The sequence below is a fragment of the Apodemus sylvaticus genome, chromosome X (assembly GCF_947179515.1).
Source record: "Apodemus sylvaticus chromosome X, mApoSyl1.1, whole genome shotgun sequence".
NCBI classification, from domain to species: Eukaryota; Metazoa; Chordata; class Mammalia; order Rodentia; family Muridae; genus Apodemus; species Apodemus sylvaticus.
The window spans coordinates 62727194-62746299 of record NC_067495.1 but is presented as its reverse complement, the minus strand read 5'-3'; the positions used below and the strand labels follow the sequence as shown (position 1 = coordinate 62746299).

At 46.0% G+C, this 19106-nt stretch overlaps 1 protein-coding gene across 2 annotated transcripts in view; it reads right to left on the bottom strand.

Annotated features, from left to right (window-relative positions):
• Nhsl2 (NHS like 2) overlaps positions 1-19106 on the bottom strand; it is a 243405-nt gene that overhangs the window by 139230 nt on the left and 85069 nt on the right. For both annotated transcript variants that reach the window (XM_052170385.1, XM_052170386.1), the window contains exon 2: positions 4301-4369. In XM_052170385.1, coding sequence (XP_052026345.1) covers positions 4301-4369 — 69 coding nt within the window. The remainder of the gene's footprint in view (positions 1-4300; positions 4370-19106) is intronic.

Genomic DNA, 19106 nt, shown 5'->3' with positions numbered 1-19106 from the left:
TATCCACCATTTTCTGCCTATCTCCTAATGACTTTAGGATTTCCTCTTCATGGGCGGGGGTGTTGTTAGAGTAGAGAGAAAGACCCCATTAAGGGAACCTCCTTCTGATCAAGAGAATATATCTCTAGTCTGAATGGAGACCTCACATTCCAGTTAGCTGGTTCAATCACCTGGCCAAAAAAACATCCCTTAACAAGGCAAGACCACTCCCCGGAAGGCAGGGTAACCTTAAACTATGCTAAAGAAACAGGAGGAATAATTATCCCTTTAATGTGATAAGGTACTTTTCCTTCCCAGATTTCCCTACTGCAGTCCACTTTTCTGAAATACTCAATAAAGTATGACTTTCTTTCTTTTCCTTTCCTTTCCTTTCCTTTCCTTTCCTTTCCTTTCCTTTCCTTTCCTTTCTTTCCCTTCCCCCTCCCCCCCTCTTTCTCTCTTTCTTTCTTTTTTGGTTTTTCGAGACAGGGTTTGTCTGTGTAGCCCTGGCTGTCCTGGAACTCACTTTGTAGACCAGGCTGGCTTGTAACTCAGAAATCCGCCTGTCTCTGACTCCCAAGTGCTGGGATTACAGGCGCGTGTCACCATGCCTGTAACACCATAACTTTGTTTCTTTTTACCTCTGTTTTATGTATGCTTTCCCTAACACAATGGGTTCTTTACTCTTTCTATAAAGACCCTGTCCCATCATGTAGCTGTCTGCCACCATAAGGTTAATCTCCATGCCCATTTAACTAAAGTAGCACCCCCCTTGTCCCCTCCATTCTCTTTTGGGAAGCTACTGAGGTCTGCTGCTTGTCTGACTTTGGGTTTTCATTTTAAGCTATAATAAAATTGTCCCTGAGTTTAAAAACATAAAAATAAATAAAAAAATGAGAGATACAAGTTTAAAGTTTAAAACTGAAAACAGAAATATCCGGGTCCAATGGTTTTACTGACAAATTCTCCCAACTGTTCAGAGAATTTTACCTAATTCTATACAATTGATTTAGTTAATCATGTTAGCATATTAAAGAAATAATCATATGATCATGTCAATTAATGCAGAAAAGCATCTAATAAACTCGAACATCCACGATAAACCTTTTTAAAAATCTGAAAATTAGGAAAAGAAGAGAAATTCAAACTCAAATCTACAGCTGGGCTTATAAGCCAGACCATGTAGAAGGATCCTTGAATTCCAGGCCTGCTTGGGCTGCATTCTAAGACTCTGACTCAAAAGAATTCTGACTCAAAAGGAGAATTGAATAATTGTACCTTATCAAAGTTAAAACTTTCACCTTGTGGAAGACCCCACTAAGAGGAATTTTTAAAAAGTTAAATGCTAGGAGAAATATTTGCAAAACATATTGTCTAACTAAGCACTTGAATGTATTAAAAATTCTGAAAACTCAGCAGTTAGAAATTCAAACAACCCAAGCAGAAAATGAGCTAAAGACATAAATAGACATTTACGGAAAAGGAGACATGGTTGTCACTACAGCCCATGGGAAGATGTTCAATGTCAGTACCCACCAGGGAAATGCAAGTTAAAACCACAGAGAGACATTAGCACACCTATCTGGATGTCTGACATTTTACTAAAACGTGACAACACTAAACGCTGATGAGAGTGTCTAGAAATTGGATCCCTCCTACATTGCTGGTGGGAATGTAAAATAGTAGATTACTCTGGAAAGCAGTTTGGCAGGTTCTTTAGAAACTAAACATGCAAGTACCATATGATCTAGCAACTGCACTCTTAGGCAACTGTCCCAGAGAAATTAAAGTTTACGTCCACTAAAATGCTGCCCATAGCAGTGTTATTTGTAAAAGCCAAACCTAGGAAACACTCCAGATGACTTCCAATGCCTGAATGGATAAACATTATTTGATACATCAAACCACAGAAAAGCACTTGGCAAAATAAAGGACTGCTGAACAAAGAAATAAACAAATGAAGGCAAGCTGTCAATGACTCTCCAGAGCAGTGCCTCTCGGTCTTCCTGATGGTCCTCAGTCATGCTGGGACCCTGTAATACAGTTCCTCAGGTTGTGGTGACACCTCCCAACCATAAAATTATTATTTTTTTTTGTTTTTGTTGAGACAGGGTTTCTCTGTGCAGCCCTGGCTGTCCTGGAACTCACTCTGTAGACTAGACTGGCCTCAAATTCAGAAATCCTCTGAATGCCTCTGCCTCCCAAGTGCTGGGATTAAAGGTGTGCGAGACCACTGCCCGGCTCATAAAATTATTTTGTTGCTACTTTACTATTGTGATTTTGCTAATCGTATGAATCATAATGTAAATAGTTGATAAATGGGATATCTGAGGTGTGACCCATAGGCTGAGAATCACTGTTGTAAATAATGGTGGCAATGAAAAGAAATCCCTAAAGGTAACATGATGATGGATTGCATTTTTTTATTTAATTTTGTTGAAATGACCTAATTCAAGAAATGGAACAAAGTTGTTAAACAATTTGCAGGAAAATAACTACAAGGGGATATACTCATATTAAGCAAATTAAGCCTGTCTCAGACAGACAAATGCCACGTGTTTGCTCTCACTTGTGATCCCTAGATTTTATATAGATACAAAAGATCATGTATATGACATGGAAATAGAAGGGAAACTTTCACAAAGGGGACTAATATGAAGGTGGTGCAGACAGGTAGGGGAAGGGGTATGGGACAATGTGTTCAATGTATAACATATATTTGTATGAAAATATCCTTGCATACCATAATAGAGTGTACAATAGACATAGTCAATGAAATAAGACAAAGAAATGGCGGGGCTGGTGAAATATCTCAGGGGGTAAAGATGTCTGATGATCTGAGTTCTGGTCTCAGCCCCTCATCATGGAAAGAAGAGAATTAGCTCCTGCAAGCTGTTCTCTGACTTCCACACCACGGCTTGTTCAGGTACTTAGTGTGCACAGACACACAAATGTGTTTTTCAAAAATGATTGCTAAGGGTTAAGTAGGCATTGGGTAAACATGACTCTACAGTGTGGAAATGCAGCCTGTTTGTGTGCTGTTCTGGATTTCTGAGCATAGAGAAAAGCTGGGGGCAGAGAGCCTGTATTCTTTTTGAAATGGCAAGTCACTCTGCATTGATTAAAATATAAAGTTGAATCACAAGAACAGTGAGGTAGACGCCCCTCACACAGAGGTTTCCAAGACATTGTTAAGTGAGAAAGGCTAGCTGCAGACTACTGCGTTTGGTGCATCAAATTGTTTTTAAGATTCCATGTAAAACCAAGCTGTATTCAGAGATGAAGATCCTAAAGAAGGGAAGCACTGCATGTAGAGAACAGTGGCTATCTCTCGGGAGCAGGGTGGACACGGTGAGGATTTTAACCGCAGCCGAATTGATTTTGCTCACAATAATAGTGTATTCATGGGCTAGGGATGCGGCTTAGTGGCAGACTGATTGCCTAGCACACATAAGGTCCCAGGTTCCATCACCAGTGCTGAAACAACACAAACATTGCTAAGAATATATTTGTAGTAGTTGTGTCATCAAAACATCCTTGACACAACTGCAGTGTTCCGGGAATTCAGATCTGCATTTCTCATCTGGATTCGACACATTTCATGAGCATGATGGCAGGGGACATAGCTCCCAGACCCCCTGCCCTTGAGCCTGAAGAAAGTGGCTCTAATCCTCATTTCGAAGCAGGTCCACTAGTGCAGAGGGTGTCTTTGAGTAAGAGCCAATGCTCCGTGGCTGCTAACAACCACTTAGATAACACACAGCAGGCTAAGGTTGACAATGCTCCTGTGAGCGGCAAAGGTTTCCCTAGCTGAAGACCTGAAGACAGGGCAACGGTTCTTCCTTTTTGGAAGAAATCAATACCAGCAAACATGAGTAAAGGTTGGATGTCTACAATCCACCACAAAAGGTTAAGAACAGTCTCACCTTGGGTAGCCAGAGCCAGTGCATCCCTTCAATCATGTATTCACTATTTGTTGAGTACCTACTATGTACCAGATGGTAACAACAGCAGTATTCAAAACAAAGTCTTTGCCCTGCTGGAGCTCCCATTCTGATGAGAGAGTAGAGCGATGGACAAGCTAATGGGGAATGTAAATAGATGGCATTAAGTGCTGTTAACAGTGGCATGGAAAGGGGGCAAGGGGTGACGGAATGAGAAATGTAATTGAGAAATGTGTCTAGAAAAGGCGGAAGCTGGAAGTTGGGACTGGAGAAGCCAGTCACTAACACAGGCAGCTCGCCCGCCTGTGAGGCCATCGTCCACTCGCCCCTCTGCATATCGCCTTTCCCTCCCCACACAGTTTGGTCCTGGTGCTGACCTGTGCTGGCTATGTTGGCGAGTTCCCTTGCCCTCAGGCTGCGAGTCCCGTTCACCCAGTGGCAGGCACCTGTAAGGACATGGAAAGAAAACAGAAAGTGAGGTGATTGTTTTTCCGGGCTCTTTCTGCACAGGGCTTCTGTGCTGGCTGCACCCAACTCTTGCAGGCACACAACCACAACCTATCTGCAGAGGACCAGAGTGTGGGAACAAGTGGCTGCACTGTTGTTTAGGCTTGGGGTCTTTTGTTTACTTTTGAGCCAGGATTTCTTTAATTAATTATTAATTAATTATTAATTAATTATCTTTACATACCAACTGTGGTTTCCTCTCCCTCCGCTTCTCTTCAGGAAAGATGAGGGCTCTCATGGCTATCAACCCACCTTGGCATATCAAGTTGTAGTAAGACTAGGTGTATCTTCTCCTATTGAGGCTAAATGGGGCAGCCCAGTGGGGAGAAAAGGTATGAAAGGCAACAGAGTCAGAGACAGCCCCTGCTCCTGCTGTTAGAAGTCATATGTGAAGACCCAGCTAGACAACGATAACATGGATGTAGAGGATCTAAGTCAGACCCTTGCATGCTGAGTCAGGATCTCGCTGTGTAGCCCAGGCTGGCTTCAAACTCACAAACTTTCTGCTAACTGGTCATTTTACAGGCTTAAGTGAGCATGAGCTCAGATTCTCCATATATTTTATTTATTTTTATTTGTACACATTCACGGTCCAGAATGATAGCTTCCATTAGAGCATCTTCCTGAGCGTATAGCACATGATTTGCTGAGTTCCACCCATCTTCTCCTACCGTCCTCTGAATAGGTTCTGAAGGCTTTTCTCAGGCATCCTGCTCCACTAAGATGGCCAGAGCACAAGCCCCAACCCAGGACCAGTGCCTTGTTCCTCTACATGTCATTGTGCAAACCAATGTGAGTTCTGTTGTCAGCAAGATTTCAGAAGGCCTCTATATAACAGGAGCATCCTAACATACAGTCCCTCTCGTAGGACACACAGCTCTGGGAAACTCAGAGGGTTCTACACTACTCCTGACTCTAAAGCAAGTTCAGAAAACAGCCATCATGGGCTTTCTAGCTAACCTGTCTCACCTCAGAGCCAAGCCTCTACTGGGACTGCATGCAATTTTGCCCCCTTCACTGGACCCCTGTCACCAGACACTCTACCTACAAGGGCTAGCCTAACTACATCAACATGAGAACTCCAAGAAAAGCTGTCCCAATTTGCCCTGTCCAACTTCCTGCCACTCGTAGCTGCCAACAGACAGAAGGCATCCATCACCCACTGAGTGAAAGCAATGGACCACAGTGGGGACAGTGTGGAGGAGACATCTGAAAGAAATTAAAAAGGAGGGGAGGAGGGGGGCTGGGAGCCCAGGCAAGCATCAGCCATATCATATACTGGTGAGGTTGCTGAGAGGGAGCAGATGGGTGGGAAGCCTGGCCCCAGGCTGCACGCGCCCACGTCTGGGTGTATATCATGACAAAAAAGCACCCTGCATGTTTCTGTGCACACTGCAGATTCTCAGGTTAAAAGCTTCAATTTCACGAACTCCTCAGCTGGAAAGTGGAGGACCCCACATGACTCTGAGGGCCCGTTCCAAAGTTAGGAAAGACTGCTAGTGTTTTGTTTACACTTACATAAATCAATCCAAAGAAATGTGCACCATAGCCAAAGTCAGAAAGGATCTGATCTTGGCCCACTCATCAAGGGAAGGATAACCTACAGCAGAATCCAGAATCCAACTCTCTCAAGCGGGTGTGTTTAGGCAATACTCTGAACCCAGCCAGGAACTCAGTTTTCTGATCTCAGAAATGGAGCCATTGTGTATCTCACAGAGCCATAGTAAGGGCCAATGAGCTCCGTATGCCACATGTGTCTGCCAGAGGCTGCTCAGCATTTGTTTCTTCTTTCCCTGTGCCTACCTTTCCTAGGCAAGAGCGAGGCTTCTGGAAGTTCCGGGCTTCTAGTGGCCCTTGGAGCTCTTGAGAGCTCTCTGAGGAGTTTGACAGCTCTTACCTTGATGCTTCTTGCTCTTTACTAACAAGTGACCTGGTTGACTGTCATTTGGTTCCAGCAGGACATGCTTCCATGAAATGCTTGCCACCGAAGGGCACTGATGCACGTTAATAAATGTATGCTTGGCTGACCCATTATAGCAACTGCCTTCATCTCCAGAACCCCAAACCTTCCTTACCAAGGAAAGCAGGGGGCCTGGAAAAAGTTATCTGGAACCAAGTGACCAGAATGACAGGTGATAGAGGTCATGAAGGTCAGATTGCAAGGTGGCACTGGCAAATGTTGGTAGGATGTGGTGGAAGCCAGAAGATAATTTTGGCTTGTCCAACCATGGAGAGCCTTGGATTTAATCCCCTGTACAACTAAACTGATTACTTTAGAGGGCAGAGAAGCATAACTAACTGTCCTGACTGGTCCAATACAAGAAGAAGCCCTGGATGAGGATGCTCATGCCAAGACTTGGAGCATGAGGCAGAGAAGAGACAGCACAGTGCCTGTGTGCTATATGATGGGCCTATATCCTGCTGTCATTCTTTACCGTCCCTAATGTGACAGGGCAAGACAGTGCAGAGCTTCCTCCATCTTGTATCTTGCCGAGGCCATTTTAGTTTTAGCTTGAATCTGATGTCCTTGATGCAGAGTCATGTGGAAATTATCTAACTCTAGTCTTAGAACCCAAGGTCCAGATGCCCCAGCTAACAGCTTAGCCTAAGTTAAACGACCTGATTGTACAGAACCGCCCCTCTCCCCGCAGCTGCTGAGTGAGGTACTACGATGTGGCTTTTACCGTTAAAATCCCCTTACCCTAAACACTTGAGGCTACACTTGGGTCCTGAATACCTGAGTGTAGTTCCAGCCGGCTGGAATAAAGAGCTTCAATTGGCTATAAACTGTATCTGAGTGCTCATCTTGGGGGGGGGGGGCGGGGGTTTCCTGTAACACCAATGCCTTAACCTGTAGCCATTTTAATGGAGTTCTACCATAGTGTATTCTAATCCAAGAACACCTATCCAACCTGTCATCTGTCCCTGGGGCTGGCTTGCAGTAGCCTGTGGACATTCCCGAGTAATCATGTCACCAGTCGGTCCCCAACTGCCATGCTTGTGCTTACTTCTTGGCTCCAACCCAGTTTGGCAGGACTGTGGCCTTCTGGGATCTGATCCAGCAATTAAGCATCATTTTATACCATCAGGGCAAACCCAGCTTCCCAGTTCCACAGCAGCAATGTACTTGTCAGCACAGAGGGCTGACTTAGCATCTCATGCTGGAGAAGCTTTCTCTCAACTCCTTACCAAATGACCCGCAGTCAGGGCTCGTCGCTGCTGTCCCCTGGAAATATCTGGATATGTGGGGAGGTATGTCTGGATGTCACGGTGGCTCCAGAGTACAACTGCTATTTCAGGCCAGGAAGTCAGGGCACTGAGTGATCCACACTAAAGGAGAGCCTCCCACCGCGAAGAACTGTGTAACCTCAATTGCCAATGGTGTGCAGTTGCCCCCACACTGCACACTGTGCACTGCACACTGCACACGTGGTTTTACTGTCTGAAGTTTCTCCTACTCCCTGGACATTGTAGTTTAAAAATATCAATGGAAAAATTCGAGAAATAAGTAATTGTGAATTTTTAAAAATAACTTTTCTAGAAGTTTATGGTTATGATTCTGTTTATTAGTTCCTGTTAATCTCCTCCTGTGACTACTTTATCAATTGGGCCTTGTCACAGGGCTTTTTGAAAGGGAAAACAATATGGACACTCACTGGGTGTCTCAGAGCTGGTACTTTATAGAGAAGGGACAACTTGAACTCTAAGTTCAAGTTGTCTGAGGCTGTCATTTTCTGTCTTCCTCATCTTGCACAGGCGGGTGTGCACCAAGGGCTTGAAACATTAATAAATCATTTCATGACTTCATTCTGACTGAGCATCGGTGCTGCTGGGTGCTAGTGCCAAAGGGACAAGTACACTCGGGCAGGGCCTTTATACCTGGGGCCAGGTTTAGCTGCCTGCTAAGGTCATCCTAAAAAAACTAGCATGCTTCACTTCCAACACAGGGCCTGCCTAATGCTGAACTGCAAAAAATAAAAATAAAAATAAAAATCATTCCTTCATTAGGCATCAAGGGCCCACTGAAATAATTCAAAGTAGTGCTGGCCACGATCATGTGGATCGCACCAGGCTAGAGGAGGCCTGGGTGGGGGCTGGTAGTCGAGGTGGGGCCTGAGACGTTCCTGCCCGGCTCAGACAGTCTCTAGGGACTGGGGGGGCTGGTGTGGATGGAAATATGCGCCACATGGTCTGAACTGTGGGGCCAGCCCTCAGCTCTCACAGCCCCCAAACACTTCCAGATGGATTTATTTATAACTCCCCAAACAGAGGCGGCACTTGACGCTCTGCCTCATTCCCCTCCCCACCACCGAACAGGGCCAGGCTGTCTCTCTCCACTCCGGAAACCAGCAGGAGACAGGGAATGTGCCCCAAGTGACTGAATCACAGCTCTGTACAGTCCAAACTCCGGGTCACCACTGTCCCCTAGGTGGCAGCAGCAGCCCACTGTGTAGGTGTGTCTGCCTGCTGATCCTGGTCATCATCGTGGTCACCTGGTCCATGTGGCTACTTGCAGAAAGGCTGCTGAGGGGTTGTGTGTGAGCTGCATCCACTTTCACAAGTCTCCTTTCCCGGCCTGCTTCCATCTCATAAAGCCAAGGCACACCCAGGTCAACTTCCGAGTCTTTGCTTTCAGGGCATTCTGAGTCCCCTCCTCTGTAACACCTGCTGATACTGCTTTTCACACTATGGGCTTTCAGAGGTTTGAGATGCTCCACTGACTCCCTGGGTGACCTTTGATGACTTAGTCTTCCTCTCTTAACTCAAGACCTTGATCTTTTTCTTTTAAGAATTAAATAAATAATGAATTTCAATATCTTAGACTAGCACATGGCTCATAGGGAACCCTCGGTAAGAAGTAATGAATAGGGTCAGGGTATACCTCAGACACAGCATTTGCTTAGCTTATGTAAAGTCTAGCTTTCATCCCTAGTAAAACACACACACACACACACACACTGAACACAACAGGTTTTACTTAGATGCATCACTATGGAGCTTCAAGTTTCATCTCTTGATGCATAGGCAAACATTCCCTCTGCCTTCTCACACAGAAAGAGGGAAGCCGTGTGATTTCAAAGGGATCGAGTGCACTGCTGAGGGTGTGCTTGGGCCATGGAGTCTGGGCATCCCACAGAGTCTGAAAGACAATCTTTTACCTGAGCCTCTAGCATCTTTGCCCCATCCTGTCTTATCTTCCCCGCTTCATGGCTGGCCTGGAGCGTGTGGTCCAGAGGTTTAGTACATGCACCAAAATGAGCAGGCACATTTTGGTGACCCTAAAATGGGTCTTTGGACATGTCAGGTGTTGAAGAACACTTCGGCCCCGCGGCTGAGGTCTTCCTACATAACGCCTTTCTTAGCCATGGCTAGAGCTGGAGGTGACTAGAACAGAGGGCCAAAGAAAGCAAAGGTTCCAGAGAAAAGTTTCTAGACTCCAAATATCTGCTTCCTATAAATCCTTTCTGCCACCAAAGTTACAACCCACGTCTGCCAGATCCCCCCCCCCTCCCTGCATCCAAGAGTCCAGACAAGTTTTCCTGCAGCTGTTCAGCCACACATGACAGCAGACGACTGCCCCAGTGGGAGCCCCCGGCATGCACACATTCCTTCCTGCTTCTGCTGCACAATTAGCCATGCATAATTTCTCTGTGTTTTCCCACCCCACACTTCAAGCCGGTGACAGCATAGTAGCAAGGTCTGAGCACACACAGGCAAGGTGCTTTGGTCGATTGTGACAGAATCAAATGTGACTCACCAAATGGGCCCCAAATGCCAACAGCAATCTGGCCTCATCTGTTTCACCTTTTCAGTGGGCTACCGGGAGGCTTGGGGTTCCCGAGAGGGCAGGGGGCACAGTGCAGGTACGTGGCACATTCCTGATCTCTAAGCAGAAAATCCTCCCAGAGTTTGTGCTCTCTTTCCAAGAAAGCCTAAGGGCAGCTCCTCTCCATCTCCAGAAGCTTCTTTATACAACAAAGTCTTTGGCCCTGACTACATGAACTGTCAGGTCCAGGGCTCCAGCCCTACGGGTGTGGCTCTCTGAACTCCAGCTTTCCTCTGTAACTTGGGAGCAATAGTACCGTTCACACAGTGTTTTTCTGATGCAGGGATATGAGGTTCTGTCAACAAATGCTACTTTTATAATGCCTTCTCATGCTATGACAGTAAATTCATAGATGTTCTAAAATCACCTAGAGGCACACACATGGTGCCCAGACATACATGCAGGCAAGACATCCATAGACATAAAATGAAAAAAAGAATCACCTAAAGGGAAATTGTTCCATCTCTGTACTGATGGCACACTCTGTGATGTCTGTACCAACATGAGAGAAACAAAAGAAACCCAAAGAGTTTCATATGTATATAAGAGATTGTGGTATTCGTGAGAACTTGGGCATGAAAGAAATAGTCCAGAAAGGATAATAAAAATGCCTTTATGAGCCAAGCTGACAGGATAGTGAAGAAAGGCGGGGAAATCTAATAAGGGCTGTTGGGGACTGTGAAGGGCTGGGCAACACATGTTCTACCTAGAGGGGAAGCCACCATCCCAATCCAGTTACCTGTGGAAATGCACTTCTGGTATTACCAGAATTTTCTGTTTTTCAAAAGGAGCCAGAAATCCAGACCACACAGAAAGATTCCTAATTGTTCTGGGACACAATCGGTGGCTATTATCTAGCCCAGTGGTCACCAGTCTGTAGCTTCTCCACAATGGTAAATGATCTGTTTGCCAAAAGTAAGCGCTACTGATGGAAAAGGAGAAAACCAACCCAACACCCCCCCCTCTGACTGCCACGAGTGCCCTGTAGCACATGTGCATAAGTGCACACTTGCACATATACAAAGAACTGTGAAAAAATAACAGTGCATTTTTAAAAATAAAGTGTGCCCACTTCAAGGAGTAATTCAGATAGTGCCTCAAGGGCGGGTACAAATTTGGCATATAGAAAGGAACAACTTTTGGCAAGACCAAAGGCAGAAACAAACTGTGGTGTGATGTATCTGTTTGTCATGTTCTGTGGGCATGAGTGACTTCAGAGCAGTCTCGGTAGGTGAGGTTTCTCGTGGCCGGAAGCAGGAAGCTCACTGTGTAGAACGTGAGAAAGGTGGGCTTGAGCCTGAAAGAGCGTGCAGAGGAACAGTAAGCACAGACAGACTGTGCCATTAGCAAGAGTGGGAAAGGACACTTTCTAAGGCCATGGCCTTTTCTACAATAGGGTGATAGGAAAACCTAGGAAGAAAGAAGATGCACAAGGCCTGGTCAGGGTGGGGAGGATAAGTGATGGTTTAGCCATAAGTAGTTCGCTTATATCCCCTCCTCCAGGGTGCAGGGAGCAGCTTGGAAGAAGGTGCAGAAAGAATAAAAGAGCCGAAGGATGGGGGCAGTGGAAGTGCTGGGAAATGCTCTCTTAGAACATGGCAGAGCTGTCTGGCCCTTGATCTCACAGCAGTTGCCACTGGTACCTATAAAGCTGTGAACAATCCTAATGAAACTCATTGGGTCATCAAAACCAAACAAATAGAAACCTGAACTCGGAAGAGGGACTAGGACGGGGAGGAGGAAAAGGATAAGCAAGAATGGGAGGGGAACAGAAGAAGGTAATGGGGCATGACTGTGATAAAAAGAACTTTATATGTGTGTGTGTGTTTGAAAATGCAATAATAAACCTGTCATTATGTATAATAAACATATGCTAATCAAAAAGATGACATAGGTCTGGAGAGATGTGAGTAAACCACTCGCCAGACAAGTATGAGTTCAGATAGCTATGGACTTCTGACCTCCAGATCCATAAGATAAAACATTTGTATTGTCTTATGGTAATTTGTTACAGCAGCAACAGGAACTAATGACTAGCTTTGGATGCAGACATAAACAACGTTTTATTCCTGGCCTCCTCACTTAACCTCTTTGGGTCTCAATAGCCCCATTTGTAAAATAGAGACCACAATGCTTCCACACAGTTGAGCTAAAGAGAAACCTCAAGGTCTCCACATAAAGGGATGGTGTGGTGTGGCACAGAGGAGGCGCAGATATTCTTTTCTTTAATGCAATTAAGGACAAAGTGAGTCACTGGGATCAGTGGTGTTCTAAAAAAATGTTCATCAATGGTCTCTCAAAACTGCATGCGTGCAGGTAAGTGAGCGCTATACATTACTTATCTAAGACAACAAAACACACAATTTATAAACAATCATGAGCTAGGTATTCTTTGTTGCAGATTTCATACGGCCAATTGAATCTCACATAGTGCTTTCATTGAGCTTGCTGATGGCTTCTATTCAAAGCCAAACTCTGGTTGCGGCAGAAAGGCCACTGCACTTCCTAGGTAGATCATTTATATTCATAAGTAAGAAGAAAGTGAACCGTTAAAGAAGCGTTAAACTCTCATGGCTTTGTCACTATGTGAACTTGGTTGTTAAATCATCATGTTTACCACTCATGAAGTCACCAGCAATAGACACATCACAGTTTCAAGGTTCATGCATGCTATTGATATTTTCTCTTTCCTTTCTTCCTTCTTCCCTTCCTTCTCTCCTCTTCCTTCCTTTCCACTCTTCTTCCATCTCCACTTCCTTCTCCTCCTCTTTCCTTCTTCCTTCCTCTTCCTTTCCCTCTCCCTCTGGGGACGAAACTCAGAACCTCACGCATGCTAAGCCCACACAGCCTCCATCACTTTCTTAGGCCTAGGGTTGCCCAGACAAGAAGCCCAGCCCTGATTTGCGGTCCTTTCAGATGTAGATACAATCATTTGGACCCATTTCAAGCTTCCAAAGTGACATAAATGTGGCACAAAGTGTGAGGAACTGTGGTGCAGTGTGCCATGCACACACAGGGGAGAGCCAGAAGTGCAAGGGCATAAGCTTGTGTGGAAAGTTTCAAGAGAATTAGGAAGTGAGAAGTTGTATTTATCACCTGTGTTTTCGACACAATTTATCTAATCACGGATTTATATACTTTACTATGTTTGCTTAACAGTTTATTTTAAAATTCCAGGATAATTTTAGACTTACGAGTCTCTTTTCTGTACGGTTTCTACCCTGTGTACCCTTCACCAAATTCCCCTTTCAGCTGACATCTCGAATAATTATCAAGCATTTGTCAAAACTAGGGAATTAACCTTGGTGCACCACCATCTGAAATAACTGGGATTTGACCAGGTTTCCCTACACAGTCCTTTTTCTGTTCTAGGATCCATTCCAGGATCCTCTATTGCATGGTTCTGGTCATTTATTTTGTTGACTGTCTCTCGGTTTCAGTTTGTCTTCTGTTTTCTGGTGTAATTGCATTTTTAAAGATGGAATGTTTACCATTTGGCTCACACATTCCTAAATATTTAACAATTGGCTGTCACTAACCACTACAAGCCAGTTCCAGCAAACTCAAAAAAAAAAAAAAAAGGCTGACAAACAATTTAATTGTTATTGTTTCCCCCATCCCCAACTGATTCCACTTTTTGGTGCTGGGGATTGAACTGAGGGCTCTGTACATATTAGGTACAGTCTCTATTGAGCTATATTCCCAGACTTATTTCAATACATTTTTATTGGGGACCCTCTAAGGGCTAGTGCTGGAGGTACACAGGTGACAAAAATAGTCCTTACCACTAAGAAAAATCACAGGTTAGGCGAGGTGACAGCAAAACAGACAAACACAGTAGAGTGATCAGGGCTAGGATGGGGAGGGGAGCTAGAGTGTGCTAGAATGTTCAGAGGATGGAGGAATCACCCCTGCCTGGGGAAGTCAAGAAGGCTTCACAGAGGAACACTAAGGATAGTCAAGAGTTTACAGGTAGGTGCAAGGAGGCCAAGGGAGGCTTTTCCCATGGGACGAAAGATAAGCTGAGCATCTGTCCAGGGGTGGGGATGACCCAGTCAGCAGAGAAAGCAGAGGAAACAGCAATCACCCATTTATTCCTTCATTCAGTAAGCATTTCCTAGGTGCCAAGTCTGCACTGCATCAGAGGCCCAAGCATGTAATGGATAAAGGTGTTTGACCCAGGTTGTGATGGCACCTGTGTTGTGAAAGATGAGATGGAGTCTCGATGGAGCAGGGCTCATGAACACTGGGGATAGCTTGCTGTGCAGAGAATCTACCACCAGACAGGACTGGACAACCTCCTGGGAAGCTGAACACCAGCTAAACATTGCTTCACCCCATCGCCACTCAGTGCTAGGACCTTCCTGTATACGCATGTTCACGAGTCCCCTTTCTCAACCTTCACACCTAGATCCCTGTCCACAGACCGCTGACGTGCTCTAGCCTTCCATACTACACTGCTTTCTTTTCCTTATAAAATTTACTACCTACAGTACATAGTAAATTTGAGGGTAGCCTGGACTATAGAAGACTTGGTTCTAAATAAAAAACGGTTAGAAGTCTTACCTGTTATCATCTCACCCCTATCCAGTTCCCAGAAACTCTGGACTTGGCCTGCGGGGTGTTTGTGATATAGTCATAGGATGGATGAGTGAATGGATGGATGGATGGATAGATAGATGCTAAAAATCAAGTTTTCACGGCTGCAGATTTAGACCTGTGAGGAGGGATCAGACATCTTCCTTACTGGGTGCATTCAGTGTGTTTTCGTGTTTAGTTATTGTCATCTCTAGACTTCTATCCTGGTCTTTTATCTTTAGACTTGTTACCCTGTGCTGGTCCCACCCAGTCCCTTGCCTAGTCCTCCTATTCAGCAGAACAAAGGAAAAGTTTGGCCAACCCCCACTGGGCTTTTCTGGTTTTCTGTTTCTACTGTAACAAAGAGCAGCTCACGAAGTGCTCTCAAGATGAGAAAGGAAAATAGTCCATCACCTACAGTAACCTGCCCCCTCCCCACAATTGACCTTAGGAACCTCGGCATTCCTGGTGGGGCTAGGCAGTGAAGGCGCCTCCCTTCTGCTCAGCCTCAAGGAGCCGGTGGGATAGTGATGATTTCCATCTGGCCTGGTCTGCGTTCTCTACATAGAGCCAAAGAAAAAGAATGGATCTCTCTCTCTCTCTCTCTCTCTCTCTCTCTCTCTCTCTCTCTCTCTCTCATAGCTCCAGCCTTGGTGAGCAAGTATCTGATGATTTTTATAGAAGGTTGTGTGGGGCCGCCCCTGAGCCTGTCCCACGGATGCTGATCAGAAGTTACAGTGAGGAGTAAATCTTAAGTGACAGGTGCTTGGTAAACTGTAAGCTCTGACTAGACTAGCTAGGAAAGCCAGGTCTAGGAGAGGATGTGGGCCCACACGAGCAGGACACGTGGTGGGCATGTTGGCTTTGAGACGTGGGCTGGATGGTCATCTGAGAGACCACTGGCGTCTCTCAGACCACTGCCCTGTCCGAGGCCTTCTGGTCAGAACCAAACCCACTTCATAGAACACTGTTGGCCCAGCTGGCTGCAGCAGCCTGGCAGCCCTTTTCCCCATTACTATTTGAACAGCTGTAATGGAGTATTATTTATAGATGTAGGTTGAAGATAAGACTGTTTTAGAAGAGTTTAAGAAAGAAGCGAGGAATCACAGGGGTGGAAATCTCTGCCTCTGTCTCGGGGCCTGGGTGGTGAGGGCACTTGATCAGTTGCTCCTTTCACCTCTGAGCAACTCAAAACACTGTTTGTTTGCTTGCTTGCCTGTTCGCTTGCTTGCTTTTGCAGTACTTGAGACTGAATGGATGGCCCTGTACATGTTAGGCAAATGCTTTATAACTGAGCTACGATTTTAGTCCTTTTCTTTAGTTTTTATTTTGACTAGGGTCTAAGTTGCTCGGGCTGGCTTTGAAGTCACTCTGAATCCTAGTCTAGGCAGGCCTTAAACTTTTGATGCTCCCACCTCAGTCTCCTAAATGGGCAGGAGAACAGGCCCACGCCACCAGGTCTGACTACAGTGCTCACTACCATATTGCATCACAGTATATTTATCTGGTAAACTTCAGTTACTTCATGTTTTTCTAGTTCCAGGGATGAATCCCATGGCTTCATGAATGCTATTTTAGGTACCATGCTACTGAGCCATGCCCTAGCCTAATTAGTTGTGTGTGTGTGTGTGTGTGTGTGTGTGTGTGTGTGTTGTGATGCACATGAGGATATTGGAAGACAACTTTTGGGAGCTGGCTTTCTCCATCCACTGCGGATCTGGGAATGAAACTCTGGTTTACCCTCTGAACCATCCCCTCATCTCCTATCTCATTTATAGGATTATAAATAATCATTTAATAAATGAGCAAACTTGAGATCAGGGAGGAGAAGGGGCTAGTCCACGGCTCCTCTGGCTAGGCCTGCTAACTCCTATGGTCCAGTGGAATCTCTGCCTCCCTTAAACAATCTACTCCAGAGAATTCTATGTCACGTGGCTTAGAGATGGCCCAGGGCAACTCAGCGACCCTCACCATGCCTCTGCTGCTCTACTCTGTAGGTCCTTGCCGAGTGGGTAGTCTGTCTCTAGGAGCCTGGCACAATCTGAACCATAGGCAGAGGCGGCAGAGAGAAAGCACCTGCTGCTTGGGGCTTGCATTCTGGGGGCAAGAGGGGCAACAAATAAAACAAATGATGAAAACATGCAGGAACCAAGAAGTTTGGAGAAATGTGAAAGAAAGGGTAAGCTGGGGGCGCCTGGAGGCCTGGGACACGGCTCTCTTAACAGGAGGACCAAGGAAGCTTAGTTAGGAAGCAGCATGCAGAGTTCCCAACGAAGGGAACCAGGGAGCTGGGCAGGAATGTGGAGGACAGACCTCCAGGAAAATGGGAAGAATACATGCAAAGGCCCTGGAGGCTGTCTAGGGAGCACCAAGGAGGCCACTATGGCTGGAACAGTGACTGACCAGGAGCAGAATATGAGCATAAGGTCACACACGCAGAGGTGCCAGTGACCTGAAAGACAAAGCTAGAGAGAGGGTTTGTGCCAAGGCAAGGGCCCGTGGCAGGATCACATTAGCCGTGTTGTTGAGACCAGGACAGAGGATCCAGGGAGGACTCTGCCGGGAGATCCCACAGGATGCTTGTAGATCTCCAGGTGGGAAGTGACAGACAGGCCCTGGATCACAAAAGTGGTAACACATCATTTGGTTCCAGATATAGTTTAAAGGTGGAAACAACGTGACTTGAACGTGGAGGATGGGAGAAAAGAATTGAGACCTTTGGTTCTGAGCAGGTGGACAGCTCAGTTGGATGTTAACAGTGACAGGGGGATTGGAGCAATGGTGGGAGACAAGGCCAGGTTTGCTTCTGAATGTGCCACCTTTGCGATGCCCAGTGGAGACTGAAGGTAGCTTGATGCCCATGGGAGCCAGCCCCCATGAAAATGGAGAGCTGCGTCGCCACGAGTAGCTGTAGCAGCAGCCTCACACATCCCTCCTCTTAGCTGATAACACTGATGGGCTGTAGGGGAAGCTTTAGGAGGTGGGGCCCTCAGCTTCTTGACCGCTTTAAGGTAAGTCGCTTGTCTTTCCATTCGCATGTTCTGCATCACCACAGATTCAAAGCACGGGGACCAGCCAACCCTGGGCTGAAACCTCTTACATCATCGGTCCAAATATCCCTTTCCTTCTTATAAATTGTTTATTACCAGCATTTGTCACAAAGACAGAAAGCTTGCCAGCATATCTTCACACCTCTCCACAGCTACCCCTCACCCCTAGTCTGCAGGTCTAGATTGAGCACTGGGGATCTGGCTCCCCAGTGAGTACCTTTCCACTGTCCCTTCTATTCACCATTCAGGCCCCAGTGTGGACCATCGAAAGCCAAGGTCAGACAGACCTGTCCCTGCCCTTTGGCCTTTCAGCTGGCTTCCTGCTGCCTCCACAGGGAAAATGGCCAGGATGCACAGCATGGCCCACCAGGCCCCAAAAGATTCGCCTCACTTCCTGCCGCTCCCAGCTCTCCATTCCTTTACACACCCATCACAGGGCTGCCCGCCAACGCCTGAGCATGCCATTGCTTTCCAGAACTCTCGGCATCTGCCCAAGGTTTCCCAGGCCAGGAAAGCCCTGTGTGTTCCTCAGCCGGGTTCTCTTCACTTTCATCCTATTGGTCCTGGCGATGTTTCCTTCCTCTATTTCCAACCTCAGGGCTGCCCCTCTCAGGGGGTTCTGTGTGAGCTTATACACACTTAGGAGTCATTGCTTGTTCTCTGCTTCTCTGCCCACTAGACTAGATATTTCTTAAAGGCAAATATCGGTTTTTTTTTTTTATTTCTTCATCTATGGAACCCAGCACTGCCCTTGCCAATGAAGTTAACAGAGGTTTGTTGAAAGCCAGGCCTGGTGGTGTGTGGCAGCAATCCCAACCACATGTGAGGCCAAAGTGGGGTGACCGTTGGGTCCAGAAGTTCAAGACCAGCTTATACAACACACTGAGACCGCTTCTATCCATCCTTTCCTTTGCTTTCAAACCAATCTCATTATGTAACCCAGACTGGCCTCAAACATGCCACCCTCTTGCCTCAGTCTCCCCAGTGCAAGGACTACAGCTGTATGTGAGACATGGTCTCTTTATGAAGTTTATTGAATGAATGAATGTTCAACTGCATTTCAATAGCAACACTAAGGATTGAATTAAAACATGCTTATTTGTCTTAAGGAGCGGGGTTTATAAGACCAAGAAAACAATTGGGGATGGGAGTGATAGCTTAGAGCTTGTGAGCCCTTTGCTGATTTCCAGAGGACCTGAGTCCACACTGGCGGCGGGGGAC